The following is an 18,300-nucleotide window of genomic DNA, read 5'->3' on the forward strand; positions in this document are numbered from 1 at the left end:
TTTGTTACCATTAGAATTGAAAGATAAAAAAGCATCAGCTCTTAAGAACAGAATGGAGTAAAGTTTTATGGATCAGTCTTATATTAATGATTTCTAGCTGTTATTTTTTCCCATGCCTTTTCAGGTGCTCATCAGAGAGATCAAATTTTTTCCACATTTCCTTAAACTTCTCACAACTTCCAAAGTGTGAAGTTCCCTGCACTGCACTTCAGGCACAATTTGCTCATTTACAAGCAGAGTGATAGCAAATTGTTGCTATGGAGCAAAGCATTCTTTTTTTTTTGTAAATCTAATTTCAGGTTCGTTACTATGGAATTGGAAATGCCTGCCTTATTTGAGGTATTTATATTTAGAAACAATGACTTTGATTGCTTCCTGCTTGTACATTGTACCTTAATTGATTCAGGAGATTTGTTGCTTATTTTGGGTAATGAGTAAGTAAAAGACTTCTGGATATTTTCCTTTTTTTTTTCTTTTTTTTTTCTATAGTCTTTGGATAAAAGGAAGGAAAATGGGGCTACTTTTGGAAGTAAAGCAGGAATGCTGTTTGCGTACTTATTGGGCTTATGCTTTGCCAGCCCATGTTCTGCAAGTGTTGTTGCAGTAGGACTAAGCACACCCCAATGACGTAACTCCTGCATCAGGCTTATTGAAGATAAACGGTAGATGAGTGAAGCTGCTTGTTAATTAAGACAAAAAAACTCTGACTTTTGCTCACAGAACTGTGGTAGAAGAAAAGAGAGATTGAGTGAAAAAGGAATGGCAGCTAATCCAGTCAAGAATATCTGCTTTTATTTTACACATTAATTGCATGGAAGAATGAAATGATGGACTACAGTTTCTTGCATTCTTTGAGTCTCTGAAGGTGTATTTTTTATTTCATTTAGTAGGATACACAGCAGTGTTTTTTGTAATTCTAAGCTGTCACATTCAAAACACAGTCATAACATAACATTTCCATTATGCCCAGAAACACTCTCTACTAAAATAAGATTCAACCTTTCCCCTCTGAGATAGCTGAAAATATAACCTTAATAGCTGCTGTCAAAGCATCTTCTATCAGCTTTGTATTTTTCCTATAGCCCTCATATGAATTGGGTTCACCAAGGTGCTAGCGAGGTTCTTGTCTGCAACCTTTTGTAATCACTGTATTCTTCCAGGATTGCAGTGTGCATGATTTTTATGTTTGTTTGTTGCTGTTGGTTTTTTTATAAGACATCCATGGTATTCTTATTTTTTCCATGTTTTAAACAAGCTGGAAGAAGTTCAATAAATAAATTTTAATGTTTGAAGATCTTATGCTAGTTTACAGTTATAATTGCCTTCAAGTGTCATAATACTGGCTCAGTGTTGTGCAAAATCTAGACATCAAAGGAGAATTGGTTCTCAGTCATGTTCTCTCTACTAGAAATGCCACTCTAGAAAAAGTTTAATATTTTATGTGCAAGTTAGGACTGGTCCAGTATATCCAGTGCATTTTGGTACCCAATGCGTGCCGAATTTTAGTCTCTCTAAGGGCACTTCTGCTGAAATATAATTATTTTTGTGTGCAATAGAGGCATATTGATGATTTCCACCTCCCTCCTCTCTTCCCCTCCCCCCCCCCAATGGAGATCACTGAAATGGCTTCAGACTGAGCTGGTTTTAATCCATTTCACAGGTAATAATTTGCATTAGGTATTTAATTTTGAAATGTCTCCTCCATATCTTACGGGAGCTAATGCATGCCTCACATTTGTTGTTCACTCTCCCAAGTCAGTCTGCATCTTCTGTATTAAGTAGTGACTATGTATGATGGGAGGTAGTGTTCGTTGACAGACAGTATAACCTAGTGCACAATTTTCAAAACTGAAGCCAAGCTCAAAACAAGTTTTTCCAGTTAAAAAGGAATACTGTATTCACTATTGTTATTGTCAGTATTTAGTAGTATCACTAGGCAGACTTCATCATATATGCAGAGAGTCTAAGACTTTCAGCACAGTTTTTAATATGTATATATGAAATAAAACTATACAGCACTTTAGTAGCAGGCTGTGGGATGTCTTGAGAGTTATTGTGTGAATATTCATGAAAAAAAAAAAATTAAATAATTGCTATTATACATTGAATTGTACAGGTGGCAGTTTACTGGGGAATATTCCTACAAAAGAATACTGATGCAGTTCAACTGTAGTTGAATAGCAGGTCTTCATTTCCTACATGCAGGAGAAGTTCCTCTTGTAATGCAAGGTAAGCTCAGCGCACGGCATTGGCTGGAGTGCAGATAGTGTTTAAGCTCAAACACAAAAGCATTTAGGTATCTGTGTATCACTGGATTCGGGGAGACTTAGTTGTGAAAAGCTTTCCTGGCCAAGTGTAAGTTTTTACTTTGTGTCAGTTATAAAGCATCTGATTATAGTCTAGAACAAATTGAAGTCTTTGGTAGTTCTGTGGTGTTAGGAAACAAACAATAAAGCGGATAAAATAGCAGTCATGACACTCCACTGCTTAACTCTTTGTGTTTCTTCTGTAGGCTGCTTGCTGTCTTTGTAGCCTGTTAAGATATGCCTCTTTTTTTACCAGGAGTCTGGAGAAAAGAAAGGGGGAAAAGGCTTGCTGTCACCGTGTAAGATAGCGATAATGGCCTGAACTCCAATCCTCAGCTTCCCATGTAGGAGACAGGGGTTGTAGTCATACAACTTCAGTGAGCTCTCTGGCTTCTCTAGGTAAAATTCCACATTTATATGGTGTTAGAAGTACCCTAAACTGGTACCTGTAGAATAATTTTGAGGTTTCATCTATTATGATTTTCAGACGAACAGTGATTTCAGCTCATAAAATGTAGTTTTCGGTTTCCTCTGTCACACCACAGGATTTGCATGTATGCACATCTTTTTTTTTATTACAGCGGCTAAGGTTAGGAGTTCTTAGCAAACTGCTTTTAGGGAGATAATGTGGATAGGTCGTGCAGTATTTCTCAAACTTTCTCCTATAATGTAGGCAGCCAGGCAAGATCAAATATCCTCCCTTGGAAAATCAACCACATTGATAATGTTTTCTCTGCTTAAATATTATGACCACAGAGAATTTACTTTATCAGCTGGTTTACTTCAAGTTTTTTAGATGCACTTGAGTGGAAGGAAGAGATTAGCTTTATTAATCTATAGTCCTTTACACATCCCTTGTGGCAGTATATTTTTGACACATTGCTGCAATTAAGTTTAGAACATTGTTCAAGGCTACACTGGAAAAGTATTTTTCTTCTCTATTAAAGTCACTCTGTCTTTTGAAGTGTTTCCACTATTTAGGAAATTGGCTTTTGGGGCAGTGTTCCTGTGAGTGATTTAGAAATATGTAACACTGGAAGTCAAACATGTTGAGTTCTCAACTCGCCTAAATCTTTGCGTATACGTACTTCTCCTGGGCAAGGAAAATCTTCCTGATAATAAGGAAATTGGTATTTGGAGAGAATGTGGTGTGCTGAAGATAATTTTCATGCCTTTTTAATTTTTTTTTCTTGTAGGAGGGAATAAAGTTTTCTAACTCTTTTCCCCTCTCCTTCAGATTCCTTTTTCCATTGTTTTCTGCTTCAGATTATGAGTTAAACAAAACATTTCTGGCATATTTGTTCAGGGAAGGTTATGTTATAGCTTTTCCTAGAGAGAAAGTACATCTTAATTAAGATATTTTTTTTTCTTCTGCTAACGTCAGTAACATAGCAACCCTTTTTCTTTCATCTACCTTACATGGTGGTTTCATCCAGGTGCCTTGGAGCATCTCACTTCAAAGTAACATTTAAAATCCTGTTTTGCATTCCTAAAGACAATACTGTAGCCATGTGTTGTCAGCAGTGAATCAAGAAGATAAACCCCGTTGGTGAAACGCTGAGTTCACTGTAAGCCTGGTGTAAGCTGTTCTTCCAGGAGCTAGTGATTGCTCTTCTGGGTGAGAATCGTCCTTGTATTTTACTGTTGCCATGTTGTAGTTGTTCATATGCTAATCAGAGTATAACTATGACTTGTCACATGCATCTTAAAAATCCATGCCTCTGTTAGCTGTAGGTTTAGCCCTAACAAGCAGATGTTGGCACCATGTCAAAAGCTTTTTCATGGTTGTCTTTTCTTTTTTTTTTTAAAATGCTTAAGGGTCTTCATGAATGCCTAAGAGCATATCAGCATATCAGATAGTTTCTATGATAGTATCAATGGCTTTTCTACTTTTAAACAAATTAGGTGTTGTCACATAACTGATGCTTGATAAGTGTAGTTTTAAAATGTTTTTAATTATGTCATATATATTGTCTGCCATATCAAATTGGGTTACCTTGTTTACTTGAACTGAAATACAGATTTATCTTTAGTTTCTCATTTGCTCTGCTGTACTGGTGGTGGAATATTTTTTTTTACAGCACCATGTCAGGAAAATATTTAAATGATTTATTCTCAAACTGTTTCTTTCAGTTCCCTATGGCATAAAAAAAAAAAATAATAATAAAAAAAAAAGGTAAGGTGCATATGTGAATACAAGATTGCATTAAGATATCTGCTTTATTAGTGCAAACTAAGAACCTTTTGAATTTATTCAGAAGCTTCTTCCCCACCCTATTCTCCAAAAGCTTTTTCCCCACCCGTTCCCCAAAGAAATAAAATATTTCTTTGCATACAAAATGAGAAATAGACTTCCTCTTTAGCTCTGTAGAAGAATTTTCCTAGTATAATCCCAGGGGGGCAAATATGTGATGCTTCTTTGGGCACAGCTCTATGCAGCTATTATTTTTTGGATACTAAGCTTACTTTCCTTTTACGCCTGTTAACAATAAGTTGAATTCGTGGTAAGATGCATTGTATCAGAGAAGGACAAGCAGACTGGCAGTGCTTTAACTGAGTTAGCCAGTGGCATTGTGTTTCCTTGGACTTAGTGAAGTAAGCACTGTGTAGCATAATGGTATATCTTGGAGTGTACTTCTATTAATATTCCAGTACAACATAAGAAATAGATTTGCAAAAATTAAAGCTCCAAAACAGACTTCCTGCTCTCTACTAAAATGAATAATGGATCATTTCAATGATTTTAAGTGCTAATCAAAAATATAATGATTTGCAAATCACTGCTCAAATCGGAGCAATAATTTTAATTTTCAGCAATTATAGTCATTACATTTTCTTTATCTTTCAGAAATTGCAGTTTATCATTTATGTAAAATGGTTTACAGAATAAACTGCTCCTTATGATTTTGAAGCAGCTATTACTTAGTGCTTCCTGGTTATCTTCATATACGTTTTACTAACCTTAAGCTTTAAGTTACAATAAGATAAACTTAATAGTACTTATGAAAGTAGATCAGTCCAAAGTTTATAAGACTTGGATACTGTAGTAGAGTTTCATTTGACTGATTCCATGAGCAGATTGCATTTGGATTCAGCCTCCTTGACTGTGGACACCAACACCCCATGCCTTGAAATTGAGGCATAGCTCAAATTGTTTGATTGAGCACACATAGAAGTGGTGTTTATTTCTTTCTGTGACAGTGACTGAAATGATTGCCTCTGTATGGTGACAAATTTAGTTTCATTTTTTTCATAAGCAAGTTCATTTGGAAGCAACAGGGGGAAATGATATAGTGAAGAATAGAACATTCTTGTTCCTTCAATCCTCTGGAGGCCCTCTTTGCTAGGGTGTTTCAACCCACAACCCTTTGTGCCCTTAATTCAACAGGCTCCAGGTTGATTTGGATTCACTGGCTATCTCTCATCTAAGTTTTATTGTTTAAAAGGCAGCTGATGCCTTTAAAACACCTCTCCCTCACCCACAACAGTTTCTGCGTGTATTGTATACACACATCATATATAACAAAAATCTCTTGAGATGTTAGAGAAGTTGGCTTAGATCCTAAGGATAGATTGAAAGGTTCAATCTCATTTTCTGGACTAGTGCTGTAACTGCTAGGCTATTGTGCAGAAAGCAATTTCTGTTGCGTTTCTCATCCACCCTCTTGCTAAGCTGCTGTAAGTGATTCTGTGGTCAGCTGTTGTACTGCTGTTTTCTTCAGCTTTTAGCCATCACAAATAGCTGTAGTTTTGCATTTTTAAGCTAGCTCTCTCAGTGATGCAAGGATGAATGGAAAGGTGTTGGGAGGGAACTGCAAGACATATTACAAGACTGTTGTCTACTAAAGATTATTTAGAAACAAAAATCTTAATTCTTCTTTCCCCTTTTAATGGTTGTTTTGCTATCTAAGGAACTTTCATCTCTAATTCTCCAGTGGTTCTGGATGGTTTGAATTCCGTTTTGCAATTTTAGATTTGTTCCAGTGTCAGTTATATAGTCGCTTAATGGTTTTTGCATTGTTTATGCTGTTTTTGTCCGTCTTGTTTGAGTGCTGAAAATAAAGGGGAAAGGTTCAGATTCCATCTGAATGAAATGCTAAATGACAGAAAAAGAATGGAGAATGAATTATATACCATGTTTATTCAGTGGAATAAACTATTGCTACTTCAGTGACTGGTTGCTATAATGCTGTTGAATTTTTTTTAGGTATTAGTATTTTGCCATTGTAGTAATTTTTTTTTTTTTTTTTTTTTTTGAGATGGAACTGTAATTGATAAACTTTTTGTGGATAGTATCTTGCATTACTTTTTGGCTTAAGAGAATGTCTTATTCTAAGTTTGTTGTTCACAGGCTGTCGGTTTTGTATTCTTTTTCTGCTTATGAAAAGCACCAATAGGATCTTGCAATGTTTGTGGATACTTATATAAATTTTATCTTGGCAGTGACATTTCATAAACTCCGTGATAGTCCACATGCCATTTGGAAATGTGTGTTTCTGTTTCATATTCACATCCATGTTTATAAGTACTGGTCCAACTTTGTGATCAAAGAAGCGAAGCACATGTACTGCTTGTGGGGAGAGATATACTGCAGAGCAGTATGCTTGATGATGAATCTCTTTAGAAGACAGAGCCCTTACTAACAGACATTTGTTCCCTGGCTTTTATGCAGTGCTGCAGCAATTGTGCTCCTGAGTCTCATAGACTTGGCACAGTTCAACTATTAGTGAGCTGATCAGCTCTACCTTTAATAGGCTGGAGAGGGAAAAGGACTGTCAGTTCATGATTTTGCATGTCAGTGTAGGTGGGCATGAAGCTTGGAGGACTATTGATTGAGTTTTGCATATGATAATTGACAAGACTTGACAAAGTTAGTTTTTCTTTTGGGAAATCTGTCACTATTTTGACTTTGCCAGTACTACATTTCTATCCAGTGTTCTTTCCCACTTCCATTGATATAATGGGAGAATAAAAACAAACAAACAGGGAAGCAAGGAAGGCCTGTGCTACCTTATATTCAGAAATGACAGAAAAGATAAATATGCTTTTATTATTTCTATAACTAGAAGAACAATCTTACATACTTTTTTGAATGCTCATTTCTCCTATCATTTCAGCAGCTGCACGGATGTGTTTGCAAGTTAGCACTTGTTTACTGTGCTTTTTGCAACTTTGTGACAATTAGCACAGTAACGTTTCCACTTCTATAATTATATTATGGTTTATAATTATATTTTGTGCCATAAATGAACGCTTGCATGGGTTCATATGTTGTTGCATATCCTTTGGGGTTTGAAGGAGCATTGTGAAATACTAATAGGAAAGCAAAATCATAGTAATATGTGTAAATTCATTCTGTGTTGATGATGACAAAATCTTATGAGGTTTTCTCATATGTGGGCCAAAATTGTGATAAGAATGACCATTCAAGTTTGAATTTGTCTTAACTGAATACTTTAGATGATTCTCTTCCACACACAGAGAAAAACCTGCTTCATGACTATGGACATAATAAACTTTTTGCTGGAATTAAAATTTCCTCTTTACCTAACAAGCTCTCTCTCCTCTATCAAAATAAAAATCTTGGCAATTTTAGTCTGGATCTGATTTTGGCTTACTAGAAAGTATTGAATTCATAGGATTGAAGTTCTGTTTACTTCTAGCTTAAATATTAATCAGAGATATATTGCATCAAGGGAATTTGTAACAAAGATTGGATAGTTTATTCAAACTCAAAACGAACAGCTAAGATAAACTTTTATGTACTTGTACTAACCTTATTTCCTTGATAAGCTGGAGATTATTTTAAATGTGTTATAAAATTACTTGCATTCAGAAGTCATACAAAAAAAAGTTCCTAATTCATTCACAAAGTCATAATTTTCTGTCTTAAGCCATGTTGTATAAGTAAGCAGTGGTGAAACTGAGGTTTAGATAAGAATTGGTGCCTGCTGTACCCTTAACCTAGGTAGACCTGCACTTCTAATTCTGACTGCAGTGATTTGAAGAGCTCATACACCCATGTCTTCCACTGTGTCTGTTGCCAAGTGACCTATAGACCTTTCTGTATGTATGCTAGCATAATTTTTTTGCTCAATCACAAGCTGAGCAATCTGGCACCTATGTCATTCTTGTCACTTTATTTGTATTTGTTATGATTGGGTTTTACACACTGTAAACAGCATCAGTGGGGATGCTTTTGCTTTTTGTGTAGAACAATTGATATAAAAATGACTGCAAGATGATATGTGGTTGGGGAATGAATGTCAGTCATTCGCAGTGAACTGTGGTTAGTGGATGAGCAGTGCATCATGCTGATGATGTCTGTGTAAAAGATGCACCAAGGAATGACAATTGGAAATATTAAGAATATTTTGAAAAGCAGGAGACAATAAAGCTGAAGTTAATACATTTGCTGCCAATTTCAGGGGCTGAGAAATCTTGCTTTTTTTCTTCCTGTTGGAACAGACCACAGCCACATGTGTCTTGCTGTGTTCTTGATAAACGTTCCTAATGTGAGCTAGCAGCTGGGGTCAAATTCACTTTCATAAACATATATGTTTATCACAATTTGGGTTGCTGTATAGCACCTGGCTAAACCTCCAGCTACTCTTGCAGTCTGGTGTGGGCCTCATTGGCTCTATGGATGTCTGGGCGTATTAAGATACCGCTAGATGCCTATATTGATGTGCTTGAATTGAACTTCAATTTCTTTATAGTCATTTCATTTATAGTCATTTCTTTATAGTCAGCAATAGTTTCTGACTTTACTTAAACATTTGTAAATCAGCTTTTGTGGATTATTTCTTGTTACAGTTGGGCGAAAACCTAGCTTAGCTTGTATGTATGACGGGTCTCTCCTGTTCCTGACATACGGTGATATGGTTAGCTTGTAGTAGGGTAAATATCCATACTGTGTAAGCAGACTGTGAATTTACAACTCTGTCCCCTTCTCTGTGTGGTCACCCACTGTCAGAATGATAAGTGCAATAGAGATACCAAGACTCAAGTGTGGGGGACTCCAATCAATGTCTGATTAAGCCCATCAGTGTTAGTATTTCCCAGCTGCTGTGTCACTAGGATGTGGTGACCGCTGTCTTTAAACAGGGAAACGTGAAAATGCTCATAGCACTGCCTGGTGTTTTAAAGTCAGGCAGCTCCAAGCGCTAAGTGGGACTTAGGCTGGAATTGCTGCTAGAGAGCAAAGCCTATGCTGTCCCATAGCCGAGGATGCCTCCACCAGTATCTTACTCCAAGGACTGAATGACTCATGATTTTCTATGTAAAGTCTGACTCCAGGTCATGATTATAATGCATGCTGATTGATAGGAATTTGGATCTGAAAAGAATTCAGGTGACTGAAAGGTCCATGTAACACAAAATTTTAGAAAATCTGTGGAAATATAGGCAACGCTAAGAGCTACAAATTATATACAGTAACCTACACTGATTATTAATTATTTTATGCAATGATAAATATCTAATTATAACCACAACCATCAGTCTGAGAAGAAACCCTAAAGAACATGCTGGTCCTCCGTATTGTCAGGTCAAAATTGATTAGTTTTTTCAGATCTCCCAGACTTGGAGAATTGAATTTGTATAGGTATTTAGTTACTGATGTGTGGTTATAAGAGGGGTATACAGATTTTTGTTTGTTTAGTCAAAAGGATTGCATGTCCTTAGCTCTTACGCTTATCCAAAATCTGTGTCTTTTCCAGTAGTAGTCTTCTCAGGTTCTGATTGGAGATTGTGTGGTGTATGTGTGCAGTTGGGGTGTAACTTCTATTTCCCAGATTTCATATTTTCTTTCTGTGCTGTGTAGCGGCTCATGTCTGTTTGAGCAAGTGAAATACAGAATGGGAAGGAAAGAAGGCTTTCTGATAATCTGCTTATTTAAGTATTTGTGTTGCTTCAAGCACAAGTGAGACTAATTCACATTTAAATTAAATATATGAATGATTATTTGTATACTGACCAGAGTTTTTCCTTTTTTTTTTTTTAGTTATTATTTCTATTGGCGTCAAGAGAACTAATTTCCAATGCAATGCAAGTAGCATAATATTTAATTATTTTAATAGGTTTGACACAAGGTTGTTTATAAGTGCTCTTTGGTCTGTGAACTTCACCATTATCTAACGTTTTTTAGTCTGTAATCTAGACATTATTAAGCATTTATTTAAGAAGACAAGATTTTGTTCTCAAGTATATCATGTGATATTTAAATGCGGGAGGCTATTAAATTGAGTAGCTATACAGTTGAGTCATTCACTTTCAAACAGATTAATGGAATGATTGTACAGACAGGAAAAAAAAAAAAAAACGCCTTGCTCTGCAACTAGGTTTTTAATTCCTTGTTTCGTTTTATTTCTGCATAGTTTGCTGTGTGTTGCTTAATAAGATGAGGATTAATTTTCAGTTTCAATTTTCAACTTAGGGTCAACAGTTGACCCTAAATGATGTACAAGAAAAATCAATACATCTGAGAAATAGAAGGAAAGAACTGTGAAAATTGAAGCGTTTTGTTCTTAACTCACCTTCTCAGCTTGCTGGCAGTGTATTACCTGGCAGTGTAAAGCAAACAAGGTTTGTTTTTTTTTCTTCCTGGTGCTAGCCAGCTTATCGCTTTTTAATGCCAAGCCAGTTGTGTTTCTTCTGATTCAGATGCATAGTGTGATGCATTTGATGTGTGTTTTATGACTTTCTAGGTTACTCCTAACATTTTCCCATTAAGTATGATTGGCTGAGAAGCATTTGTACATCAGCTGTTATTATTTTTCTCTTATATTTGTGCAAAGAACTTTTTATAAATAGTTTGCTACTCTGTTGAACAGAGCAGACAGGTGCACTGGTTCTCTAGCTTTTCTTTTGGCTCAACATCTTTTCTGGTTATTGAAGGAAAAGATGAAAGAGATTGTTCTGGCAGGCAGCAATGCATGTCTTCTGCACTGTTATGTGGTCACACAATGATATAGGTGCAGCGATGTTTCTCATTTGATTTCAGATCAGAACCATCTGCTGATCTCGGGACAAGCAGATTACTAGGTTAAGCAGTGAGCATTTGTCAGACTGCAGAGGAAGGTCACTGGGTATACTGTAGCCGTAGGCTCTGCTTTTCTTTCTTCATTGTCTTTTTCATAGTACCTGTATTGTCTTACAATTTAAATGCTGTTGCTTACATCCTAAGTATTCAGAAAGTAATGCAAGGTGCCCATGAATAATTTCAGTATTTTATTTTCCCTATAAAAATATTTTTGCATAGCAAAAGATATGGTGACAAGATAAGTCCCTGATCTCTCTAAACAAATGTCATAAATGCAGCTACTTTCTTTCATTACTTTTGTCTTTCACTGCTAACGTGATAATAATAAGCAGTCCTTTAGAGGTACAGAAGGCAAAAAAATGCATGAGAAGGAAATTAAAGGATGGGTAACAACAGTAGTTTTGTTCCAAATGAGACAACTCAAAAAGATAAACAGTCTAGTAGAAATACCACTGTTCAGGATCTTCGTAAAAATGAAATCAAGAGCTAAAAGGACTTTTCTTCCTCTGTGTGGTGTCAAATTAAACGTTATTGACCTCCTTCAATGATTTATCGTATGGAGAAGACAGGAAGGATTGTATACTGTTATTTTTTTTAAAAAAAAAAAAAAAAAAAAAAAAGAGTTTTGAAACAATAAACACCTTTCACTGGCAAAATTCAGCCTGAAGTTTACTCTTGCCAGAACCCCCTTGGAAATCCAAGAAATCAAGTAGGTGTGTTCTGCTTGAGTAATCACATGTAAATGCAGATATGCCAGCAGCACTATAATAATGACTGTAGTGTCTTTTGAAAGCACTCTGAAGCTTCCGTTCAAAGATCCTCTTAAATAATTAATTTTTTTTCCCAATTTACGTGGAATATGTAATGACATCCCTGAGAACCAGATTTCCTTCTTTTCTTTTCTTTCCCATTCAAGGAATAAGTACAGCATTTTAATTAAGTCAGTGGTTGCTAACCTGTAATGTAAACTGCCAGTGGAAAAGAAAGTTGATGGAAGAATAGGTCTAGATAGCTCTTTGTTGTAAACCTCAGTAACCTTTTCTGAATATAGAAGGGACAGCTTGAAGGACCCACATATCTCTGAAGTGATCATAGAAGGCTGGCTTTCTCTCGGTGAGACAATATACTTTCTTATTCCTGGAAGAGTGCTGTATGATCATTTACACTATCCTGTTTGTTAAGACTGGCTGGTCAACTGGCTGCATGTATTTGTAATCTATTGTTGTTTCTTTTTTTGTTTCTTTGTTTTTTTGGCAGATACTGAACGTCTCTATACATTGGTATTTGAAGAGATATGTGGGCGTTTTGGAAAGACCTATACTTGGGATATAAAATCATTAGTCATGGGTAAAAAAGCACTAGAAGGGGCACAGATTATTCGAGATGTTCTAGATCTTCCAATAACCAAAGAGGAGTTACTACATGAAAGTAAAATGAAGCAGGAGAAGATATTCCATACAGCTGAATTGATGCCAGGTATGCTTCTCTTTAGTATTTATAAACTGCTTATGGAATTAGCTAACTGCTAGCCAAAGTAGAATTTTTTAATCTGATGTCAGTAGAAGTTCCTCTTAGAGACTCAGTTTCATCTCTCTTGCTTTAGCAAGTTTTATTCAAATCTGTTACTTGTGAAAGATATTTTGTCTGTTAAAAGTACTGATTTTTTTTTCTTATTTACTTGAAACAGCTGCTCTTTATGTGTTTTAAGTACAGAATAAAAAGCAATGTGAATATGCCCAAGTTCAGTTTCATAAACTAGGAATTCTTTAGAATGGTTACTGGCAACTGTGTAACACAGTAAGTCATTTTTCTCTAGTCCGACTTTAAGCCCAGATATTCTTTTTGATGTACAGGTAAATGTATTTACCCATTTTTATTTTTTTATGAATCTCATTTATGATATAAACTCATGCATTATATTCCATTACTTTTACATGTGGAATGCTTAGAGAAGAATCCTCATCCATAAAAACATAAGCAATATTTAAAGCTAGGACTGCTGTTAACTTTTTCTAAGAAAAGAAAAAAAAAAAGAAAAGAAAAAGTCCTGGAGCAAATATCAATAATTTATGGGGGAAAAAAAGAAGGAAGTGTGGGAGAAATGAAAAAAAAAACAAAAAACAAAAATATATGTGTATTTAAATGAAGTCACTACATGTCACTAAAACAATTCCAAAGAGATTTTTTTCTCTTTCAGTGTGTGCTTGTTTTTTTGTTTGTGTGTTTGTTTTCTGGCAATTGCTGCAGCATGTTAATTATATCATTTTAATTTTTAGATCCTTTTTTTATATGTAGTCCCATAAGGCATTAAGAGGTTAATTGTTAAAAATATGTGATGTGTTAAAACTGAATAAAAAGAAGCAGAAAGAATATATGTATTTGCTTAGGTAACTAAAAATTTGAATCTCCTGCTCAGCCAACTTATCTGCATGTCTCTCTGATGCTTTCTATATGCAGCATTTTTGAAACTGTGCCTTTCTCACATGTAGATCCAACTAAGACTGTAAGCCTAGTTAATCTTGCTAGGTAAACAAAAATGATGGAGGGATTTGTTTGACATAAAAAAATGAAAAAACTTCTGCAGATTTATCTCATGCAAGACAAAGAAAACCTTTGTCTGGGTTTAAAAACTGTTGGATAGATAGATCGGTGGTGGAAGTGTTAGAAATCACAGAGGAGAGTCACTTTAATGGAGCAGCACATGTAGTAGATGCCACTGACTGAATAGTCTTATTTGCTGGGGATTATGTTAATGTCAGTGAAGTAGCTTGAATACAGATGCAGAGAGGTGATGGAATAAATTAGCAAAGGAAACATTAAGCTTTGCAATGTTTCTTACTTCAAAAAATGAGTTCTGGGCTTGCTTGTCTATTATAGATGAATCAAGAAAAATTCTTACTGAGGCAAATGTAGACATTTTTATCGTTGCCAGAATTGTTCAACTGGTTACTCTTTCAGTTCAACTATATACATGGGATAATTTTCTTCAGACAATTCTCTAAAGCAGAATTAATGTTAGTGTACTTAATTCTTTATGCCAATGTGAGGATCAAATGCAGGCTTGGTCACTGAAGCAATGGGATTTTTACTTTGTTCCAATGTATGAGATAGAAGCTGAATTGCCATGAATTTTAAGAAACCCAGGTTGATGTTAGGTATTAATCTAGAAAAAATTGCACTAGCTACTTAGTATTTATTTTATTTAAAGACTAACCTATGCTTCATTCTGATAGCTATAGTTTTTTAATTGATACCTTTCTCATGTACTTTTATATCTTCTGAGAACATTATTTAATATAAGCCTCGTGGATTTATTCTGCTGCTTTTTAATATTCTTTAATTAAGAATGAACATCATGCAAGTGTTGTCTAAGATGTAAGGTAATGGTGACATTTTAGGTTTACAGTGTTCTCTGACTAATCTGGTGTTTCAGATTGTAATCAGGAAATACAGGAGAGTAAAAGTTAATTGTCTTGATATTGGAAGGAGTAAGGTTATTCTGACATGACAAGCCTCTATCTGGTCAACTTGACAACTATTAGGCAGGTGGCATTCTAGTTTCAATCTATTTTGACAATTTTTTTCTGGGAAATAAGATTTGAATTTTGATTGATAAAGAACAGTAATATTTATGCATCATATTTATTTCTTAATATCATATTTATTAATGGTATGCATTATTTCCAGCAGTGATAAGTCTGTTAATTCCCAATCAAGTAATTGACAGTTATGTTATTGGTGGTTAGGGATGGTATAGAAGTGTTGTTGGACAGTATGTATCAAAGCCATGCCTCTGCATAAAAGCTTTCGAAGATACTAGTATCTGAAGGTGCAGATTGCAAGATTTCGATATAGCTAGGCTGACCAGCAAGCCTCAATGTATCAAATTCTAGTCAAATAGAGTTTTAATCTACAATGACAGGAGAATCTATGGGTGTACTGTTAACATAAACCTAGAATATATGCACAGCCAGAAAAATCTACCTCCAAGTTACACAGCTGTCAGTAGGTACTATTGCCATGTCAAAGTTAAGAAATTAATGCTGTTCTTTCATACTTGTCTCCTTTTTTTTTTTGGTTCAGCATCATTACAAAGCACAGATGCTTGAGGATTGTGTGGTGGTGTGCTTTTTTCAGAAATTTTCCCCTCCTGGGTCATCTTTGTGAGAACTAGGATTTTTTCCTTTGCAGTTCTTTTCAGCCATTGCAGAATGTGAAGAGGAAACCATCTTCCTGTTCAGACTATCTCTTGTAGTCTGGAGTAGATATTTTCAAAGCTTAGTTTATTCACTTACTGAATAAATTGAATTAGAAATTACAAGAAGAGAATTAGTACAAGTTTCAATAAGAACTTATTCTAGAGCTGTATGTCTTCTTTTTTTCTATTTAAATCTTAACAGTTCTAGTCAACCAGCATTCTAGTTTAGTTTGCTTAGTTATTATTTCCTCAATCAGCATCTGTGCCCTTTACAGTTAAACAGACTTCCTACCATGTTTTCTTTTCCTTGATATTATTGTTTTAATGGTTAAAATTTTTTTTTTTTTTTTTTTTTTTTTGTTGGTCCGTTCTGGATTCAGTGAACCTATAACTCTAAAACATCTATCAATTAACTGCTGCACACTGGGAGTGATCATGTCTGTTTGGCTGATTTCAAACATTTGGCCTTTGCAGTAAGTCCTGAAGAGCTGCAACCCCAAAATGCTTTTACCAGGAAGTCATAAATACAGTTGAGAGAGATTTCAAATTATGTAAAATTTAGCAGGTTGTTGTTTTTTTTTTTCCTGTGGGCTTACCTGTGTCAGAATGTCTAGACTATGACAAAATTAATGGCTTGATAAACAAGGAGACCCAATGGCTCTAGAAGAATCTTTGGTGCTCTTTAAAGAAAAGTAAGATGAGAAGATAGAATTCTTCATTATAGCCAATTATTTTTCCAGATGAGGAGTAGGTTATTAGTTTCCATCTATACTTCTGAAACTCAGTGAAAAGATAACGTACCATTACAAATAGCTTTTTTTTTTTTTAAAAAAAAATGATGTCTCGGAACAAAAACGAAACAGGTGGATATGAGAGATATATTTCCACAGTCTCACGAGATTCGTGGCAATTACACCAAGTGTTGGATAGTCCCACCTCCATCACTCTATCACCATCATAGCAGCAATACTGAATTCACCTGAGGATAAAGAATGTGCTGGTAATGAATAGCACTGTTCTGATGGGCTTGGAACTCTTTTAGCACATAAAAATATTTTAAAATCAGTTTGTGGCATAGGTGAACAGTCGGCTTTTATTGTTCTCAGTAAGATTTATTTTCTCTTTAAGTACTTGTTATGCTTTGTTGCAGTTGAGATTTTTACTGTAAATTGCTTTTAAGATCTTAAAGGATTATTATTGAATTGGCTAAAAATCCAATCAATTTGACTAAACCCTGAGTGGCAACGTTAGCTTTTCTTTGATTAAAAAGAGTGATGAAATCTTGAAAAGCTTTGATTTGGATCTGATGTTACATTTAACACAGTAACTGTAAATGATTTTTAAAAGAAAGAGTACTATATTTAAGATTTCTATTTGTTCACAACTGGCCATAAATCATGCAAGACAAGCATAATGCATGTACATAGTTAATTTAAACATGTGAAGCACTTCTTCTTTAGCCATTTTCTCAGAAGTGAATGTTTTCTTTCTAATGTCCACTGAAGCCTCACAGACTACTTCTTCTGTGTAATCACTTGTAGACTTGAGTGTGGGTGTCTAAAGTGCCTTGTTTTTTGTGACCCAGAGGTCAGGTGTCCTCTACACTTATGCTGTTAGTGTGAGTAGAAAGCTGTCTCTGGCACAGTGAATGAGGAGCAACACTGTGTGATGTATTTGAAGAACTTCTTGGGGTGCTGAAGGTCAGCAAGAAGAGAGTGAAGTTGTATTTGTGCTCATAATTTGCTGGCAAGTTATGTGAAGAAAGTACATGGTGACCTGTATATCCCTTCCAACAAAAATTTCAGTGCACAGGGCAAAAATCTTTGATCGAGATCGTTCTCTAAAAAAAAGTCTGTAGCCATGTCGTTTCTTCCACAGAATATGCTACATCTCAGCTACAAGACTTTTCAAGCACAGTTATATTAGCACTGGCTGTATAGTGTAGATAAACTCTGGAATTACAGGGGACTGCATAACAGTTAAACTGTTAATTGGATGTCATTAGTATATGGATGGCACACAGAGATGGATGAGAGATAAAGTACATAGTTATGGTCATGAAATAATTGGTCACTAACAATGCCACTGTTTATTTGAGGCATAATTTAATTAAATTAGGTTTTGGGTGTTACAAGTGTATTATTAATTTTCACATCATAATGAATAATGCCATTTCAGTATAAAATGTCATAACTAAAGAGGTAAGCAGTGAGCTTCAATACAGTCTAAGACTCATAGAGACAGTGAGGTGGATCAGAAAGACTGGGGGGACAACCAGGGCCAGAGGGTAGTGGTTGGTGATGCAAAGACTAGTTGGAGGCCAATAGTGAGCAAAGTATCTCAGGGTTGAATAGTGGGTCCAGTCCTGCATTAATGATCAGAATGTTGGGATGGAGTGCACCTTCAGTAAATTTGCAGATGACACAAACCTGGGAAGACTGGTATTCTTGTCTGCATAGAATCACAGAATCACAGAATGGCCAGGGTTGGAAGGACCTCAAGGATCATGAATCTCCAACCCTCCTGCCACATGCAGGGCCACCAACCTCCCCATTTAATACTAGACCAGGCTGCCCAGGGCCCCATCCAATCTGGCCTTGAACACCTCCAGCGATGGGGCATCCACAACCTCCTCTGGGCAGCCTGTTCCAGCACCTCACCACTCTCATAATAAAGAACTTCCCCATGACATCCAACCTAGATCTTCCCTCCTTCAACTTAAAAGTATTTCCCCTTGTCCTGCAGTTGTCAAC

The 18,300-nt window shown here is 35.7% G+C and overlaps 1 protein-coding gene across 2 annotated transcripts in view; it reads left to right on the top strand.

Annotated features, from left to right (window-relative positions):
- Window positions 1–18,300, top strand: part of LOC125685541 (pseudouridine 5'-phosphatase) — a 60,970-nt gene that overhangs the window by 12,629 nt on the left and 30,041 nt on the right. Inside the window, exons 2-3 of one of the 2 annotated variants that reach the window (XM_048928650.1) lie at window positions 2,117–2,229; window positions 12,607–12,825. In XM_048928650.1, the coding sequence (XP_048784607.1) occupies window positions 2,223–2,229; window positions 12,607–12,825 (226 nt within the window). In that variant the 5' untranslated portion in view covers window positions 2,117–2,222. The remainder of the gene's footprint in view (window positions 1–2,116; window positions 2,230–12,606; window positions 12,826–18,300) is intronic. The other variant, XM_048928640.1, reaches the window with a different exon arrangement.

This window comes from Lagopus muta, chromosome 1, assembly GCF_023343835.1.
Source record: "Lagopus muta isolate bLagMut1 chromosome 1, bLagMut1 primary, whole genome shotgun sequence".
NCBI lineage: Eukaryota > Metazoa > Chordata > Aves > Galliformes > Phasianidae > Lagopus > Lagopus muta.